A 14,431-nucleotide genomic window follows, 5' to 3' on the forward strand; every position below is an offset into this window, starting at 1 on the left:
CCCATCCATAAATTCCGAAAATGTTATTGGACAATTCTGAATTTCAATAGTCAAATAGAAGAGGTATGATATTATGTGTGCCTGATGATGTATCGCCAGCAAAAGTAATCTCACTTTCATTTTTTTAAATAAAAAAACATGCTGACATTTTAAGGAACTCAATGGCATGACATATGGAGGAGCTATTTGTCTTATATTTTTTATTTCTACTTGTATTTTGCTCTTTTTATTCTTATGACTTTGTTCACAGGATGGATGGAGTTCACACTTTATTAGGGATTGTTTATTCATTCAGGACCCAAGAATACCTTTTTATATTGCAGCATTTATCACAATCCTTCAAGTCGGATAGGAGGCTAATCGGTCGCATAATTGCTGCGATAATGATAATTACAGTCATGAGTGTCTATATTGATGCTGAAGATAATACCTGTAGGCTACTGAGGGACAAAAATCACTTGTTTACTCATTACGAAGTGTAGTGATGCTAATATGAAATAATATCTTTGGGATTTCCTCTTGAAACACTGTTGCATTGACAGCGTGTTGTGTCCCCACAACTTAAATTTTTGCAAACCTCCACAAAGTTATTTGATCCCTCTAAAAATTCCTTTAATTGCTTTTATTATATTTCACCATGATAATTTCAGGTGGAGAACGAAACAAAATTTGGACTTCTCCTTTTTAATGATGTATGGGAGAATAAGAGGAAAATACTACTGTCAGGTGAGTCACAATGATATGAATTCTTTATATTAGACATACTGTACTTATGTTTTATTTCAAATCTGTCTGACCCCGATAAAGTTCAAAGTTGTGGAGCCTGTTATACAAAGAGTTGAAATAGTTGCGATTGATTGATTGGATCAATCGCAACTATGGAAAGCCAACATACAAAATGCATGTTTGTTCAAAATATAATTTATAGATATGTATATTCTGATAAATTCATTGATTTCTTGACAATTTGGTATGTTCTCCTTTGCTTTCAAAGGACATTTTGCAGATTTCCTTTTGAAAAATTTATGACACTGATGGATTTCCATGGAGATATGATTGATTGGATCAGTTGTAACTCTTTGTAAGACTGGCCCGTCATGTTTTATGAATGAGACTGGAAAAAAGATTCTCACATTCCTGTGACTAATTTGCATGTGGGGGCGTCGTAGTCTAGTAGTTATGACTCTCGTCTTTCAATCAGAGGGACGTGCATACTTGCCAACCATTCCGATTTTGGCGGAATCATCCCGATTTTTTATTGCCAATTCCGCATTACGAATATCAACCCCATAATTCTGATTTTCATTAATTTTTACATTGATAATATTGAAAAAACGGCTGGAGCGAAGGTTAGACCAATCTGAAGCTTGCGGACACCTGGATATCGCGATATCCCAAATAGCATTATTTTTCCACTAACTGAACACAGTTTTTCACTTTGCCTATCTCACATGGTGCGCACATTGCAGAAGCGCGTGCAAACACAACTAGAGCGACAACACAGTATGCAAATACAATGCATGCTGCGACGTCGCGAGCGCGAGTATACCTCGCTGCTAACCCAGGGAGCTTCGGCCTGTGCCGGGTTACCGACGGGCCGGAGCTCCGTGGGTTACCGCGCTGCAAGTGCATACGTGTGCAAACGTAAGATCCAGCTCAACGATCGTCGGATTAAAGGCCAAAGGATATAGTTTTCCATGGAATTTTAAAGCCAAAATTACAAATTTAGTGTGTGGAAACTGGATACCGTCGCCAATGCGTCGTTTGGATTGTGAATGTGAGTTGTGACTGTGATTCCGATCGTTATACAGACAGTGCATGGGTGCAGTGGGCAGTGACTGAGTACCGGTACCTAGCCCAGTCGCGGCCGCCCGCCCGCTTCGCGGGTCGGAGCTCCCTGGGTTAGTGAGTACCGTACCGGTGCATTTGCAATTGCATAATTTAGCTTCTAAGTTCATGTGTATTACATGCATTTAGAAGTATTTTAGAAGTATGGACGTGGGTTTGAATCCCAGTCATGGCATGTTTTCCTTCAGCAAGAATTTAACCACATTGCGCTGCACTCGACCCTGGTGAAGTGAATGGATACCTGGTAGAATTTATTCCTTCCTGCTTTAGCACCTATATGGCGGCTCAGCTACAGCCGGGGTAATAATATACCATGTATCAAGCACAGTAGATGCAATTATAATAGCTGCGCTATATAAGTGGACCATACATGTATTATTATTATGGATAAAATTATGCGGGGTCTCACTGAAATTATGCTCTAGAAATTATCAAAAGATTAAAAAAAGAGCCTCGTAAAACACCTATTCACTGCAATGTTAAAGTATATCCAATGATGCAAATTTACACAGTAGGTTGTGAAAAGTAGATCCCGAAAACAAAATCAATTTTTTGCCTGATTGCTTGTTATTTATAGTGCAAATACATGTATGTTTATTGGGATAACATGGAAGAAATGACTGCTAAAGCATCAGCGATAGAATCCACTTTCAGAACACGCCTTTTTCCCCATTTCACATTTGCATTTTGAAAGACATTTATTTTCAAGACTGACGGAAAATCAGTTTTACACAACCGTGAATAGAAAACAATCTCTTTCGGATGGAAAACTATTAATTAAGCACAGCATCTTAAACATGTAAAAGCTGAGCAGAGATGTAGCTCCTGGGATTGCGCCTTTTTTCATACAGAGTTCATACATGTATGTGCATTTCAAGATACTCCAAAATGGTTGTGTTCATACCTACATTCCATATTTTTTATACATTGAAATTAACAACTGAATACAAATGTGAACAAAATCGAACGGTCCTTAAAGGGTACATGGTGGTATTCACAGTCTCAAACAACGATGAGATGTCACTCGGCATTCAGCTTCTTCAGTTGTATTAAAAATTCATGAATGGATCCGTGTTATAAGATGTCCCACTGGAATGGTGTCAAGTTCATTTGTTTGCAGATGTCTGAGGAAGCATTCACCTTGGTTTGGGTTACTTTGCAAAGTGCGTTCACTTGCGAATAAAGATACAAAGAACCCTTACTGCCATTGTTATCAACATTATAATGAATTTTATAAAAGAAGAATTTTTAAAACTGTATGCATAGTTGAAAGAGGATCTTAATAAGTTGAAGTGTCTTGAGCGCAGTTCAGGTTCAGCATGTATACTCACGGTTGGATCTCAGCAAACTCATTGGGAGTTTTACTGTTGTCTCGGCCAATTATGGAAATTAGCAAGATGTCATGACTGAGTCAGCTTTAGCATAATTCCAAGCAAGTGATTCAGGTCTTTTGCATTCCAGCCCTCGCGGCTCTACTGGGAAACAGACAATGGCTGGTTTAATACTTGCCTCATCACAAAAAGTACCCACATCTATTCCCCCCCCACCTTGAATTGTACACCATTGGAAAATTAATAAGAGAGTCAAAAGGGGCCTAAGCTTTTGATCCTACCAGAATCTTCGTCGGGGGCAAAATTAATAATAATAATGGTGGCTACTTATATAGCGCACAGGTCCACCTTTCGGTGCTCATGGCGCTTTAAAAAGGCACTGCTATTATTATTACCCCGGCTAAGCTAGGCAACCGATTAAGGCGCACACAGCTTTTTGAGGAATTACTTCCTGCCGGTACCCATTTACATCACCTGGGTCGAGTGCAGCACACAGTGGATGAATTGCTTGCTGAAGGAAATTACGCCATGGCTGGGATTTGAACCCACGACCCTCTGTTTCAAAGTCCGGAGACTAATCCACTGGGCCACAAAGTGTCAAAATTAATAAGTGTTGCCACAAAATGCCCCCAATATATATCATCCCCAATGTGAAATACCTGCAAATAGTATAGAATTGTCCAAATTACAAACGACTTTGCAGGGATTTATTTATATTAGTAGCATCAAATCAAATGACAATCACTTTTCATGTGGGGCTAGAAGGATGTGTGTCTATGAATCTTGCAACTACAAGAACCTTGATTAGAGCCTGTGTGAAATTGTGCAAATTAAATTGTCAGGTACTCTTGAGGAAGCCTGCAGGCATGACATTTGGTTTTCCCTGTAATGCCTCAAGCTTGGCCTGAAGTAGTGAGCCTAGATTTATTCTTGCTCTGTGGCTGCTTCTGGCAATTCCTTGAACACTCAGGTGATTTGAAGTCTAGTTTTCACCCAAGACATGGTATAATTTGTTAAAGTGTCAACTTTGAGTCTGCACTTGTAGACTACTTACGAGGCACGAATGAATTCTCATGCTTAATGGGTATGTGGGTATTTTCCTATTTTGGCCGGTGTGAGCGCGTTCAGTGTGAGGTTCTGAAAGACGAGTGCCCAGCGCATGTAATAGGTAGAAGGCACGGAGTCTCAAGTTGCCAATTTGGAGATAGTGATTGTATTGGTTTCTGTTTTAATACAATATTACTTGTCAGGAATGGTGTGGATGAGCTGCTTGTTTGTCATCAGGAATCCTCCGAGGTGTTTTTCGCCCTGATGTCCAGAAATCAGAGATTTCATTTCATTCTCGGTATCTGATACTTAGAAAGCTTGTTGTCATGACGATACACCTCCAGTATGGGCATGTTTGCTGGTAGATGTGTATTTTAGTTGATCTTTAAACTTTGTTTTAATCAAAAGGAGTGTTTGCCATCCAAGCTGACAATGCCCTCAAACTAAAAGTGAATATTAAAATCTTTTAATAATAAAATGAGAATTCCCAGTAGGGACAAGTGTAGGATTTTGGCTGTGAACTTTGAAAGCTAACACCCATTGCATTGTAACCACTGCCATGCCATGGGCCGTTCATCCCTTCTAAAGAGTTTAGCGCTGATATTTTTTACTAATTTCACCTTTGAGATACTTTGGACATTCTTCTCCCAGGCCCAGCAGAGCTGTTAGTTGAAAGAATCGATCATTTAAGAGATATTTTTGATATTGTTGTCAATTATTAACTCAGATTTTCACTACATATGCATTCCAAACTTGAGACATGATAATGATGATTTGTAAAGCACACATATTCACCTTTATATGTGCTCAAGGCATTTTACCCCGGCTAAGCTCGGCTACCAATTCTGGTGCTCACAGCTCTTTTGAGGAATTAAATGTAGGGGAGACCGAGGTTAGTTGGAACATGGGGTAAGTTGAAACACTGCAAGTTTATTCAACGCCTGTAAAACAGTTTTATGCAATACTGTCCCCAATTTATTGCAATAATAATTCAACACTGTTGTATTATTAATAGCAATAAACCGAGGGCAGCACTGCATAAACTCACTTTACAAGCTCTAAAGAAAACCACGATGTTTCAACTTACCCCATGTTCCAACTAACCTAGGTCTCCCCTACTTCATGCTTGTACCCATTTACCTTACATGGGTTGAGTACAGCATTGTGGATAGATATCTTGCTGAAGAAAATCATGGCATGGCTTGGATTCGAATCCGCAACCCTCTGTTTCAAAGTCCAAAGACTAATCCACTTGGCCACAATGATCCACATTTATGGGGAAATTCAACCTGGCAATTCATGCATTTGGATAAAAGGAGAGGAGGGGAGGGGGGGTATTGATGAAAATTTGAAGAAAATCCGTCAAAGAATAAGAGTCACACTTTTTATTGTTTTTTCAATTTTTTGACGTCATATGCCAGCAGCATTGTCTGAAATTATACTCAATTTTACATATTACAAGAATATTGTATTTCATTGACTTTATATCATATGACCGGTAAGGGAGCTATTTCCTTGTGATGTCAGAAAATCAAAATGTTTCTTTTGGTTGCCTGTTTTTGTCTCACGTGCATAGCAGAGTGAGACTATAGGCGCCGCTTTTCCGACGGCGGTGGCCGCGGCGTCAACATCAAATCTTAACCTGAGGTTAAGTTTTTGAAATGACATCATAACTTAGAAAGTATATGGACTTAGTTCATTAAACTTGGCCATAAGATTAATCAAGTATTACTGAACATCCTAATGGAGTTTCATGTCACATGACCAAGGTCAAAGGTCATTTAGGGTCAATGAACTTAGACCATGTTGGAGGAATCAACATCGAAATCTTAACCTGAGGTTAAGGTTTGGAAATGTCATCATAACTTAAAAAATATATGGACCTAGTTCATTAAACTTGGACATAAGCTTAATCAAGTATCACCAAACATCCTGCATGAGGTTCACATCACATGACCAAGGTCAAAGGTCATTTAGGGTCAATGAACTTGGCCGATTTGGGTGTATCTGTTGAATTACAATCAAAACTTTAATAAAAGTTTTTGGATTTGATTCATGAAACTTGGACATAATAGTAATCAAGTATCACTGAACATCCTGTGCAAGTTTCAGGTCACATGACCAAGGTCAAAGGTCAATGAACTTTGGCCATAATGGGGGTATCTGTTGAATTACCATCATAACTTTGCCAGTTTATTGATCTGACTTTTGAAACTTGGACATAAGAGTAATCAAGTATCACTGAATATCCTGTGCAAGTTTCAGGTCACATGATCAAGGTCGAAGGTCATGTGAGGTCAATGAACTTTGGCCACATTGGGGGTATTTGTTGAATTACAATCCTATCTCTGTAAGTGTATTGGTCTAGTTCATAAAACGTGGAAATAAGAGTAACCAAGTATCACTGAACATCTTGTGCGAGTTATAGTAGTTTTCAAAGTTAGCACTGCTGCTATGTTGAACTGCGTGATGCAGGTGAGACGGCCAGAGGCATTCCACTTGTTATTAAAACCAATTTCCCTGTGAAGATACGTACATGTACATGTATTTTTCATCAATAAAGAATATGAAACCTATTTCAAATCTAAAAGGAAATTTTGATTTAAACTTCTAAATGCATGTAAATAAGGCAAAATTATGTTTATAACCAGTTTCAGCTTAATATCCAAATGGGTTTTTTTCTGGAAAAATCTGAAAATGTTCATAATTATAGATCTTTAGTTTATCTACATGTATGAACATTGTGCCTTAATTAGCTTGCAAATTTCCCACAATAACACACACACACATTTTATTGTATCTTATGTTTTGGATTTTAATTACTAGATTCAATGGAAAGCAGATTTTGTGTAAAATATATCTGTGTTGAATTGAATGAACATATTCTATTGATTTGCGTGGAACTGAAACATGTTTTATTTTACCCTTCAAAGTTACTATTGATTTCTTTTGTATAGAAGTGCCAAGCATATGCTTGTATTATGATATGTATTGTGAACATATGGTGTTTATATTATCAGTTGTTATTGACATGTCGAAGCTAACTGCCGACTCATGAATAAAGTTTGTACATGTACACCATGCGGCCGTCAGATGGTTATAACGGTCTTACTCGAAAATTTGACTTTTTGAGGTAAATTCACTTTCCTTGTAATGTGAGGGCGCTCTTTCCAATGGTGCTATCGAGAAGATCCCATCATGTCTTGATTAGAGATAATTTTTTGCTATCTTGGTATTTTTTGTATTTTTCCTTCAGATTTGATGGTAAAATGGTCTACATGTATCTTTGAGTTAGCCCATTGTCGGTAATATCTAAACCTTTTAACCTTCTTAATTGAGATATTTGAATCATCGCTGTCAGATGGTAAAATGGATTTTCTTCGGTTAGACCAGTTTACCGCCATGTCACATGGCTGTCAGATGGTAAAACGGTCTATCTCGAAAATCGCTGAAGTATGTTGTGCATCGGGGTAAGATGGTAAAATGGTCTATGTAGAAGTTGGACCATTTTACCATCTTATGATGTGTAGTATGAGTGTATACATGTGCTGTGGTTAAACAGTCTATCTACATAAAAATGTCCTTTATTTCATAATTAAAACCCCAAATAAGCTAAAGATACTCCAGTTACTAGTGTGTATTGGGCTTCTTCCAATCGCTAAAAAGGCATTATTTCCGTCTCATAAATAAGCTCAAGCCTCTAAACTTTAAAGTCATTTTTCTCAGAACAGCGATTTTCGAGATAGACCGCTGACGGCCGGATGGTTAAAACAACATTTACATATTATATTACAAACTGTACATACAGAAATATTGTAATATTAACACAGTTTTTATTTTGATATGGTATTAAAGACGTTGATATGCAAGTTGTTGGGGTTTTTTGGGGGGAGGGGGGTTGGAAGAAACAGAAAAGTATTACTCGGGGGCTTGTGGCTATATCACCCCTGAAATGTTGCCAAGAGCTCTTGAAATCTGTTAAAAAGAGGGCCCCAGAAATTCACATAGGGTCCAATGGAAACTGTAATACATTGGAGCAAAAACGGCTGGTGATGGAAAAATGTTCACGGGGCTCTCCTCTCTGGGTGATTTCACCCCAAAATGCTCAAAAAAACCTTGAAAAATAAAAACAAGCCCTGGAAATCCCACTTTTTTTTTGCAGATTTAGCCAATAGTTTATGAAAAGTAGCATCCCCCCACCAATATTTTTTCATATTTTTTTGCCTGGCTGTTGAGCTCATCAATAAGCCCCCCCCCCCCCTGCAAAGGACCACGCACTGAAGTCCTTCACTATGTGTGAAGTTACAATCTAATCATACTACAGATTCCTGCACTTGTTAAGTAAAAAAAATAATAATGTGAACTATTTCATAATTCATGAACACAAATTATGTTGCTTGCTGAGTATACACTATTTTCCGATCTGTTATCGGTTTGGAATATTTGAGGGTGAATTCATGAAAAAGGGTAGTCTCCGGGGGCTGGGGGTGTGAAGGGTAAGAAATTCAAAGAAATTCAAGTGTGAGTAAGGCGACTGAGCTTGTCATTGGGGCGCTTTTGCATTTGCTTAAGTGAAATTGGAAGATTTTGTGCACAATTTTAATGTATATTTTGAAATTTTCAGTGAAAAAATGTTTAATCTTTCAAATTCCTTTTTTTTGGGGGGAGTGCACCTGCTCACCCCCCCCCCCCCCCCCCCCGCATATGGACATGTACATGTATTGCATCATCTTCACATGGAAGATGACTTCAGTCGTTCACTTGAGAGAATATTGGAAGGGGAAAAATAAAATCCTGAAGGCTTTCTTCACACCTTCCACACAGCTTGGTGAGAAAAGAGAATATTTTTTTAGATGAAACCCCAAGGATAATGATGGAACTCAGAGGAAGCTTGGGCTCTGTTCTGGGTATATAATCAGTCAAGGGTATTAATCAACATGGCAGTCGTTTCACTGCTCATTGGCAAGAAGGGCCTGCAATTGCTGATGTTATAGGATCCAAATTTTCATTTGCCACCCCCCCCCCCTCAAAAAAAACAATAATGATTTTGCTGAAATTAGATTGCTGGAGAGTGGAGACACATTTGATTGTGAAGAGATCTTTTCTTTTAACACTGAGTGATAAAGGATTAGGATTTTTTCTCAGTGAAAGTTTGAAAATAGTTCACTTAGAATGTGCATAAGATGCAGAATTTGTGGAAGAAATCGGCAGATAATGAGGTGTTTCAACATACATGTATTTCCTAAATCGTTTTGTGTATGAGATTATTTTTTTTCTTATCCCCTCCAGCTATAATATGAATAGACTAACAATAGACCGTAAACTTTAATGTCATACATGTAGGATCATCAAATCTGCTCTTTGTTTGAGCCATTGTTGATTTTTTGTTGAAAATCACAGTAGATCGTTTATTCTTTTATAAGATATATTTGTTTGAAAAATAATTGAACAAAATTGCACCCTTTTCAGCTGTAATACATCTATAGACCTAATTTTGCTGTCCATCAGATCACATAGAGAATGTGTCGTGCACAGATGTTGCTTTATTTATGATATTAAATGAAGGCAGGCCTGTTTAGTACATACAATATTCTGTTTAATAAGTTTTTACCCATGTATACAAGATGAATTAAGTGTGAGAAAGGCGTGAAGAGTATGAGAGAGCTCCGTTGTAGGTGTAGACAGCCTTTGCCGCAATCCTGGATGTCCCAATTACGAGATGAGGCAATTTAATGAGGGGGTTGCTCTAGCGTTACCTCAACATTTTATAAATGTTGGCTGATTCGGTATCTTTTTAATTTCACCTTTCGATCTCGTCCCTGTTCATTCTGCTTCTAAGAATGATTGGTATTCTGTGGTATCTTGTAATCATTGGATTGGTATTTCTCAGGAGGTACTTTCATACCCTCCCCAATCACAAAAATATTCATAGATTATGTACAAGAACTTGAACTAAAAATACCCAATCTTCCTATAAAATAGATATACATGTAAAGTTCCTGTATTGTTGTGCCAGCTATAGGATTCACACATTCTTATAGAAATAGTGCACTCTCAGAAGTGGTCGGATTAGGAATGCGAAGCAATTTTCTTAATAGACAATCAGTGCTTTGAATTGAAGTGAGTGGATGGGTATGAAAACACATTGGGTAGTACTACAGTAGTAGGAGGATCCTATGAACACAATCTATGCTGCTAATTGTAATGACATCTTCATGATTAATGGCACTATTCTTGTCTTAAATCAGATTTTGTGCATTGCGTGTGGTCCATTGGTTTGAGCATTGGGCTCATATTCCCAAGGTTGTGAGTTCGAATCCCTACTCTGCCATTGTCTCCACTTTGATAAAGAGAGCCGAGAGTAATATCTGTCTATAAGGTCAGCCACTATGACTGATTAACCTAGACCTACGTAAAATGATTCCTAGGTAGTTGGGTATATACAATGTACCAGCAAATCGCTGTCCTGCCGAGTTCCTGCAGGAGTTACCATAAACAGAAACAGAAAAAGAATTTTACTTTCATCTCAAAAAGCTTATTGTCAATCGACGACCTATTTCATGGCAAACGTAAAACTATTCTTTTTCTTTCTGTGTACACTCTTAATGCGACCAAGTAAGGGATATAAACTAAAATATGAAAGTTGATTCATGAGTTGCACTCCTAATTCCCCCCCCCCAAGCTACATATCTGTACAATGTGAATGTTGCCAGCTATGCCTCATTTACCGTATTACTCTTTTAAGTAGGGCTGAGTCAATAAATTGCTGAAATGTTACAATTCACACATGAATGCCCATCTATTGTTCGTACATGTATTGCTTGAAAGTAATCGATTGGAAACGAACAAAATTAGACTGTATGTAGTCTGTTTAGCGAAAAAAATTGGGATACTTATTACTTCATCAATTGTAAAATTGTGTTAACAAGAGAGTCCTAGATATTGATTCACATGCTTGAAAAGTCTTTTCTGACTTTTGAGTTCGTAATTTCTGCAAGATGTTGATAATGAGAAAATATAGAATTTCCTGGCCAACATGAATTGCTGAACAGTTTAATACCCACTCAATTAATTTCATCATTCGTGCATGATTAAATTGTGATGAGAGGTAACTATGCTTTCATTCAGTCTTCATAAAATTGCGTCACTAGGAAATCCAATGACATCCAATCTGTATTACCCACAGAGCATTGATTATGTATTAAGTATTAAATGTTAGATTAGCTCAAATCCTTGTGATGTTGATGTAGGTACTTCATATGATATGCATGAATTACATCAATATGAAATAAAAACTCCGACCTTTTATTTTAAAAATTACCGGTATTCCTATCGCCAGTGTAGCCCGACTTATTCAAACAATGGTATTTGTTGAATAAATTGTCAATGTTTATTTCGCTGTAGGCAGGTAAAAAATTATATTTTAATATCTGGGGGCTAAATGTACTTTTCAAAATTCACTACCTGAATCTGCAACATTGGATAATAAAGTTTCACATTGCAACAAATGGGGATTTTTTTCCACGGCTCTCTTTTTTAGTTCCTAGGTCTCTCTGGAGAATTTTACATGCAAAATTGCCACCCCCAGTAATTTTTGCCCTCAGTGTAGGGGGCTCTCATTATAATAATAACAGCGGTATATTTACCCAGGGTAGCCACTTCAGTTCTGAAAACTTCCCAGCGGGCCCTACTATTATTACCCCGGCTTTAGCTGGGCTGCTTAGGCGCTCAAGCATTCAAGGAATTAATCCTGCTGGGTACCCATTTACCTCACCTGGGTCAAGTGCAGTGTGGATGCATTTCTTGCCGAAGGAAAACACACCTTGGCTAGGATTCAAACCCATGACTCTGTTTGAAAGGCTGGTTGAGTCAGAACCACTAGACCACGACGTGCCCACATTTGACAATATACCCCCTCCATGAATTCCTGGATGTGGCTCCGCTCAGTCCACTGCAGATCGGATGAAGCTTATTCCAATAATTCATTAAAGGTCAAGAACCAGAATAAGCTGCATTATTTGAGTCTCACTTGATCCTTGATCTGCATTCAGTCTCATCTTTGGATTCATGAATGGCATGAATTCTCAAAAATGGTGGCTTGTTTTGCGGTCGAATGAAATGTTTCCAACCATTCTGTTTTTGTCTCACCTGCGAAGCAAAGTGAGACTATAGGCGCCGCTTTTCCGATGGCGGCGGCGGCGTCAACATCAAATCTTAACCTGAGGTTAAGTTTTTGAAATGACGTCATAACTTAGAAAGTATATGGACCTAGTTTATAGGTGGTTTCAGACCGCCTCAAAGTTCGTCAGTTCCAGGTATTCTCTGATCGGGAAATTTACCCCGATCAGAAAATACCAGGTATTTTGGTAATGTGAAAGCAAACTACGTGTAATTTCCTGAAAATACCCGCTAAATAGTAGGTACTTGGCGAAATTACAAGAACTTTCGCGGGGATTTTTCTAAGGTCGCAGGTATTTTTGGCGATGTGAAAGCAAATTACGGGAACTTTTAGCCCAGCATGTCGTTGGGCGTCGTTGGGCGCGGGAGCTGTGGATAGCTGCTGGGCTAGTGATTTTGAATCTCGCGCCTTGCCTGTATATCAGACCATACTGCGCATGCTCGTAACTTCAGGAAATTATCCCGAAGGGTATGGTTCAGGGCGGTGTGAATGAAGGAATAAATTAATGGGTATTTTCAGCCTAAAAATGTTCTCGTAATTTAACGGGGTTTCTTGTGATCGAGGCGGTTTGAAACCACCTTATAGGCGCCGCTTTTCTGACGGCGGCTGTGGCGTCAACATCAAATCTTAACCTGAGGTTAAGTTTTTGAAATGACGTCATAACTTAGAAAGTATATGGACCTAGTTAATAAAACTTGGCCATAAGGTTAATCAAGTATTACTGAACATCCTATTAGAGGTTCATGTCACATGACCAAGGTCAAAGGTCATAGGGTCAATGAACTTAAACCATGTTGGAGGAATCAACATCGAAATCTTAACCTGAGGTTAAGTTTTTGAAATGTCATCATAACTTAGAAAATATATGGACCTAGTTCATGAAACTTGGACATAAGGTTAATCAAGTATCACTGAACATCCTGCATGAGTTTCACGTCACATGACCAAGGTCAAAGGTCATTTAGGGTCAATGAACTTTGGCCGAATTAGGGATATCTGTTGAATTCCCATCATAATTTTGAAAGTTTATGGATCTGATTCATGAAACTTGGACATAATAGTAATCAAGCATCATTGAAAATTTTGTGCAAGTTTCAGGTCTCATGATTAAGGTCAAAGGTCATTTCGGGTCAATGAACTTTGGCCGAATCGGGGGTATCTGTTGAATTACCATCATAACTTTGAAAGTTTATTGGTCTAGTTCATTAAACTTGGACATTAGAGTAATCAAGTATCATTGAACATCCTGTGCGCGTTTCAGGTCACATGACCAAGGTCAAAGGTCAATGAACTTTGGCCGAATTGGGTGTATCTGTTGAATTACCATCATAACTTTGAAAGTTTATGGATCTGATTCATGGAACTTGTACATAAGAGTAATCAAGTATCACTGAACATCCTGTTCGAGTTTCAGGTCACATGATCAAGGTCAAAGGTCATGTAAGGTCAATGAACTTTGGCCATGTTGGGATTTTTTGTTGAATAACCATCATATCTCTGTAAGTTTATTGGTCTAGTTCATAAAAAGTGGACATAAGAGTAACCATGTATCACTGAACATCTTGTGCGAGTTAGAGTAGTATTCAAAGTCAGCACTGCTGCTATATTGAACCGCGTGATGCAGGTGAGACGGCCAGAGGCATTCCACTTGTTAACTGAACTGTGCAGTTTTTGTCTCGCCTGCATAGCAGAGCGAGACTATAGGTGCCGCTTTTCCGACAGCGACGGCTGCGTCAACATCAAATCCTAACCTAAGGTTAAGTTTTTTAAATGACATAACTTAGAAAGTATATGGACTTAGTTTATGAATCTTGGCCATAAGATTAATCAGGTATTACTGAAAATCTTGCCTGAGTTTCAGGTCACATGACCAAGGTCAAAGGTCAGTTAAGGTCAATAAACTTAGGCCATGTTGGGGGTAATTGTTGAATTGCCATCATAACTTTGAAAGTTTATGGATAGAGGGAATGAAATGTGGACATGATGTAGTTGACAAGTCTTAAGTCACCGTTCAAATGTTATTCAT

At 38.3% G+C, this 14,431-nt stretch overlaps 1 protein-coding gene across 1 annotated transcript in view; it reads left to right on the forward strand.

The window, feature by feature from the left end:
- LOC121406135 (alpha-1,3-mannosyl-glycoprotein 4-beta-N-acetylglucosaminyltransferase A-like) overlaps positions 1-14,431 on the forward strand; it is an 88,739-nt gene that overhangs the window by 33,174 nt on the left and 41,134 nt on the right. The window contains exon 7 of the mRNA XM_041597190.1: positions 651-726. Coding sequence (XP_041453124.1) covers positions 651-726 — 76 coding nt within the window. The remainder of the gene's footprint in view (positions 1-650; positions 727-14,431) is intronic.

This window comes from Lytechinus variegatus, chromosome 1 (assembly GCF_018143015.1).
Source record: "Lytechinus variegatus isolate NC3 chromosome 1, Lvar_3.0, whole genome shotgun sequence".
Classification (NCBI taxonomy): Eukaryota; Metazoa; Echinodermata; class Echinoidea; order Temnopleuroida; family Toxopneustidae; genus Lytechinus; species Lytechinus variegatus.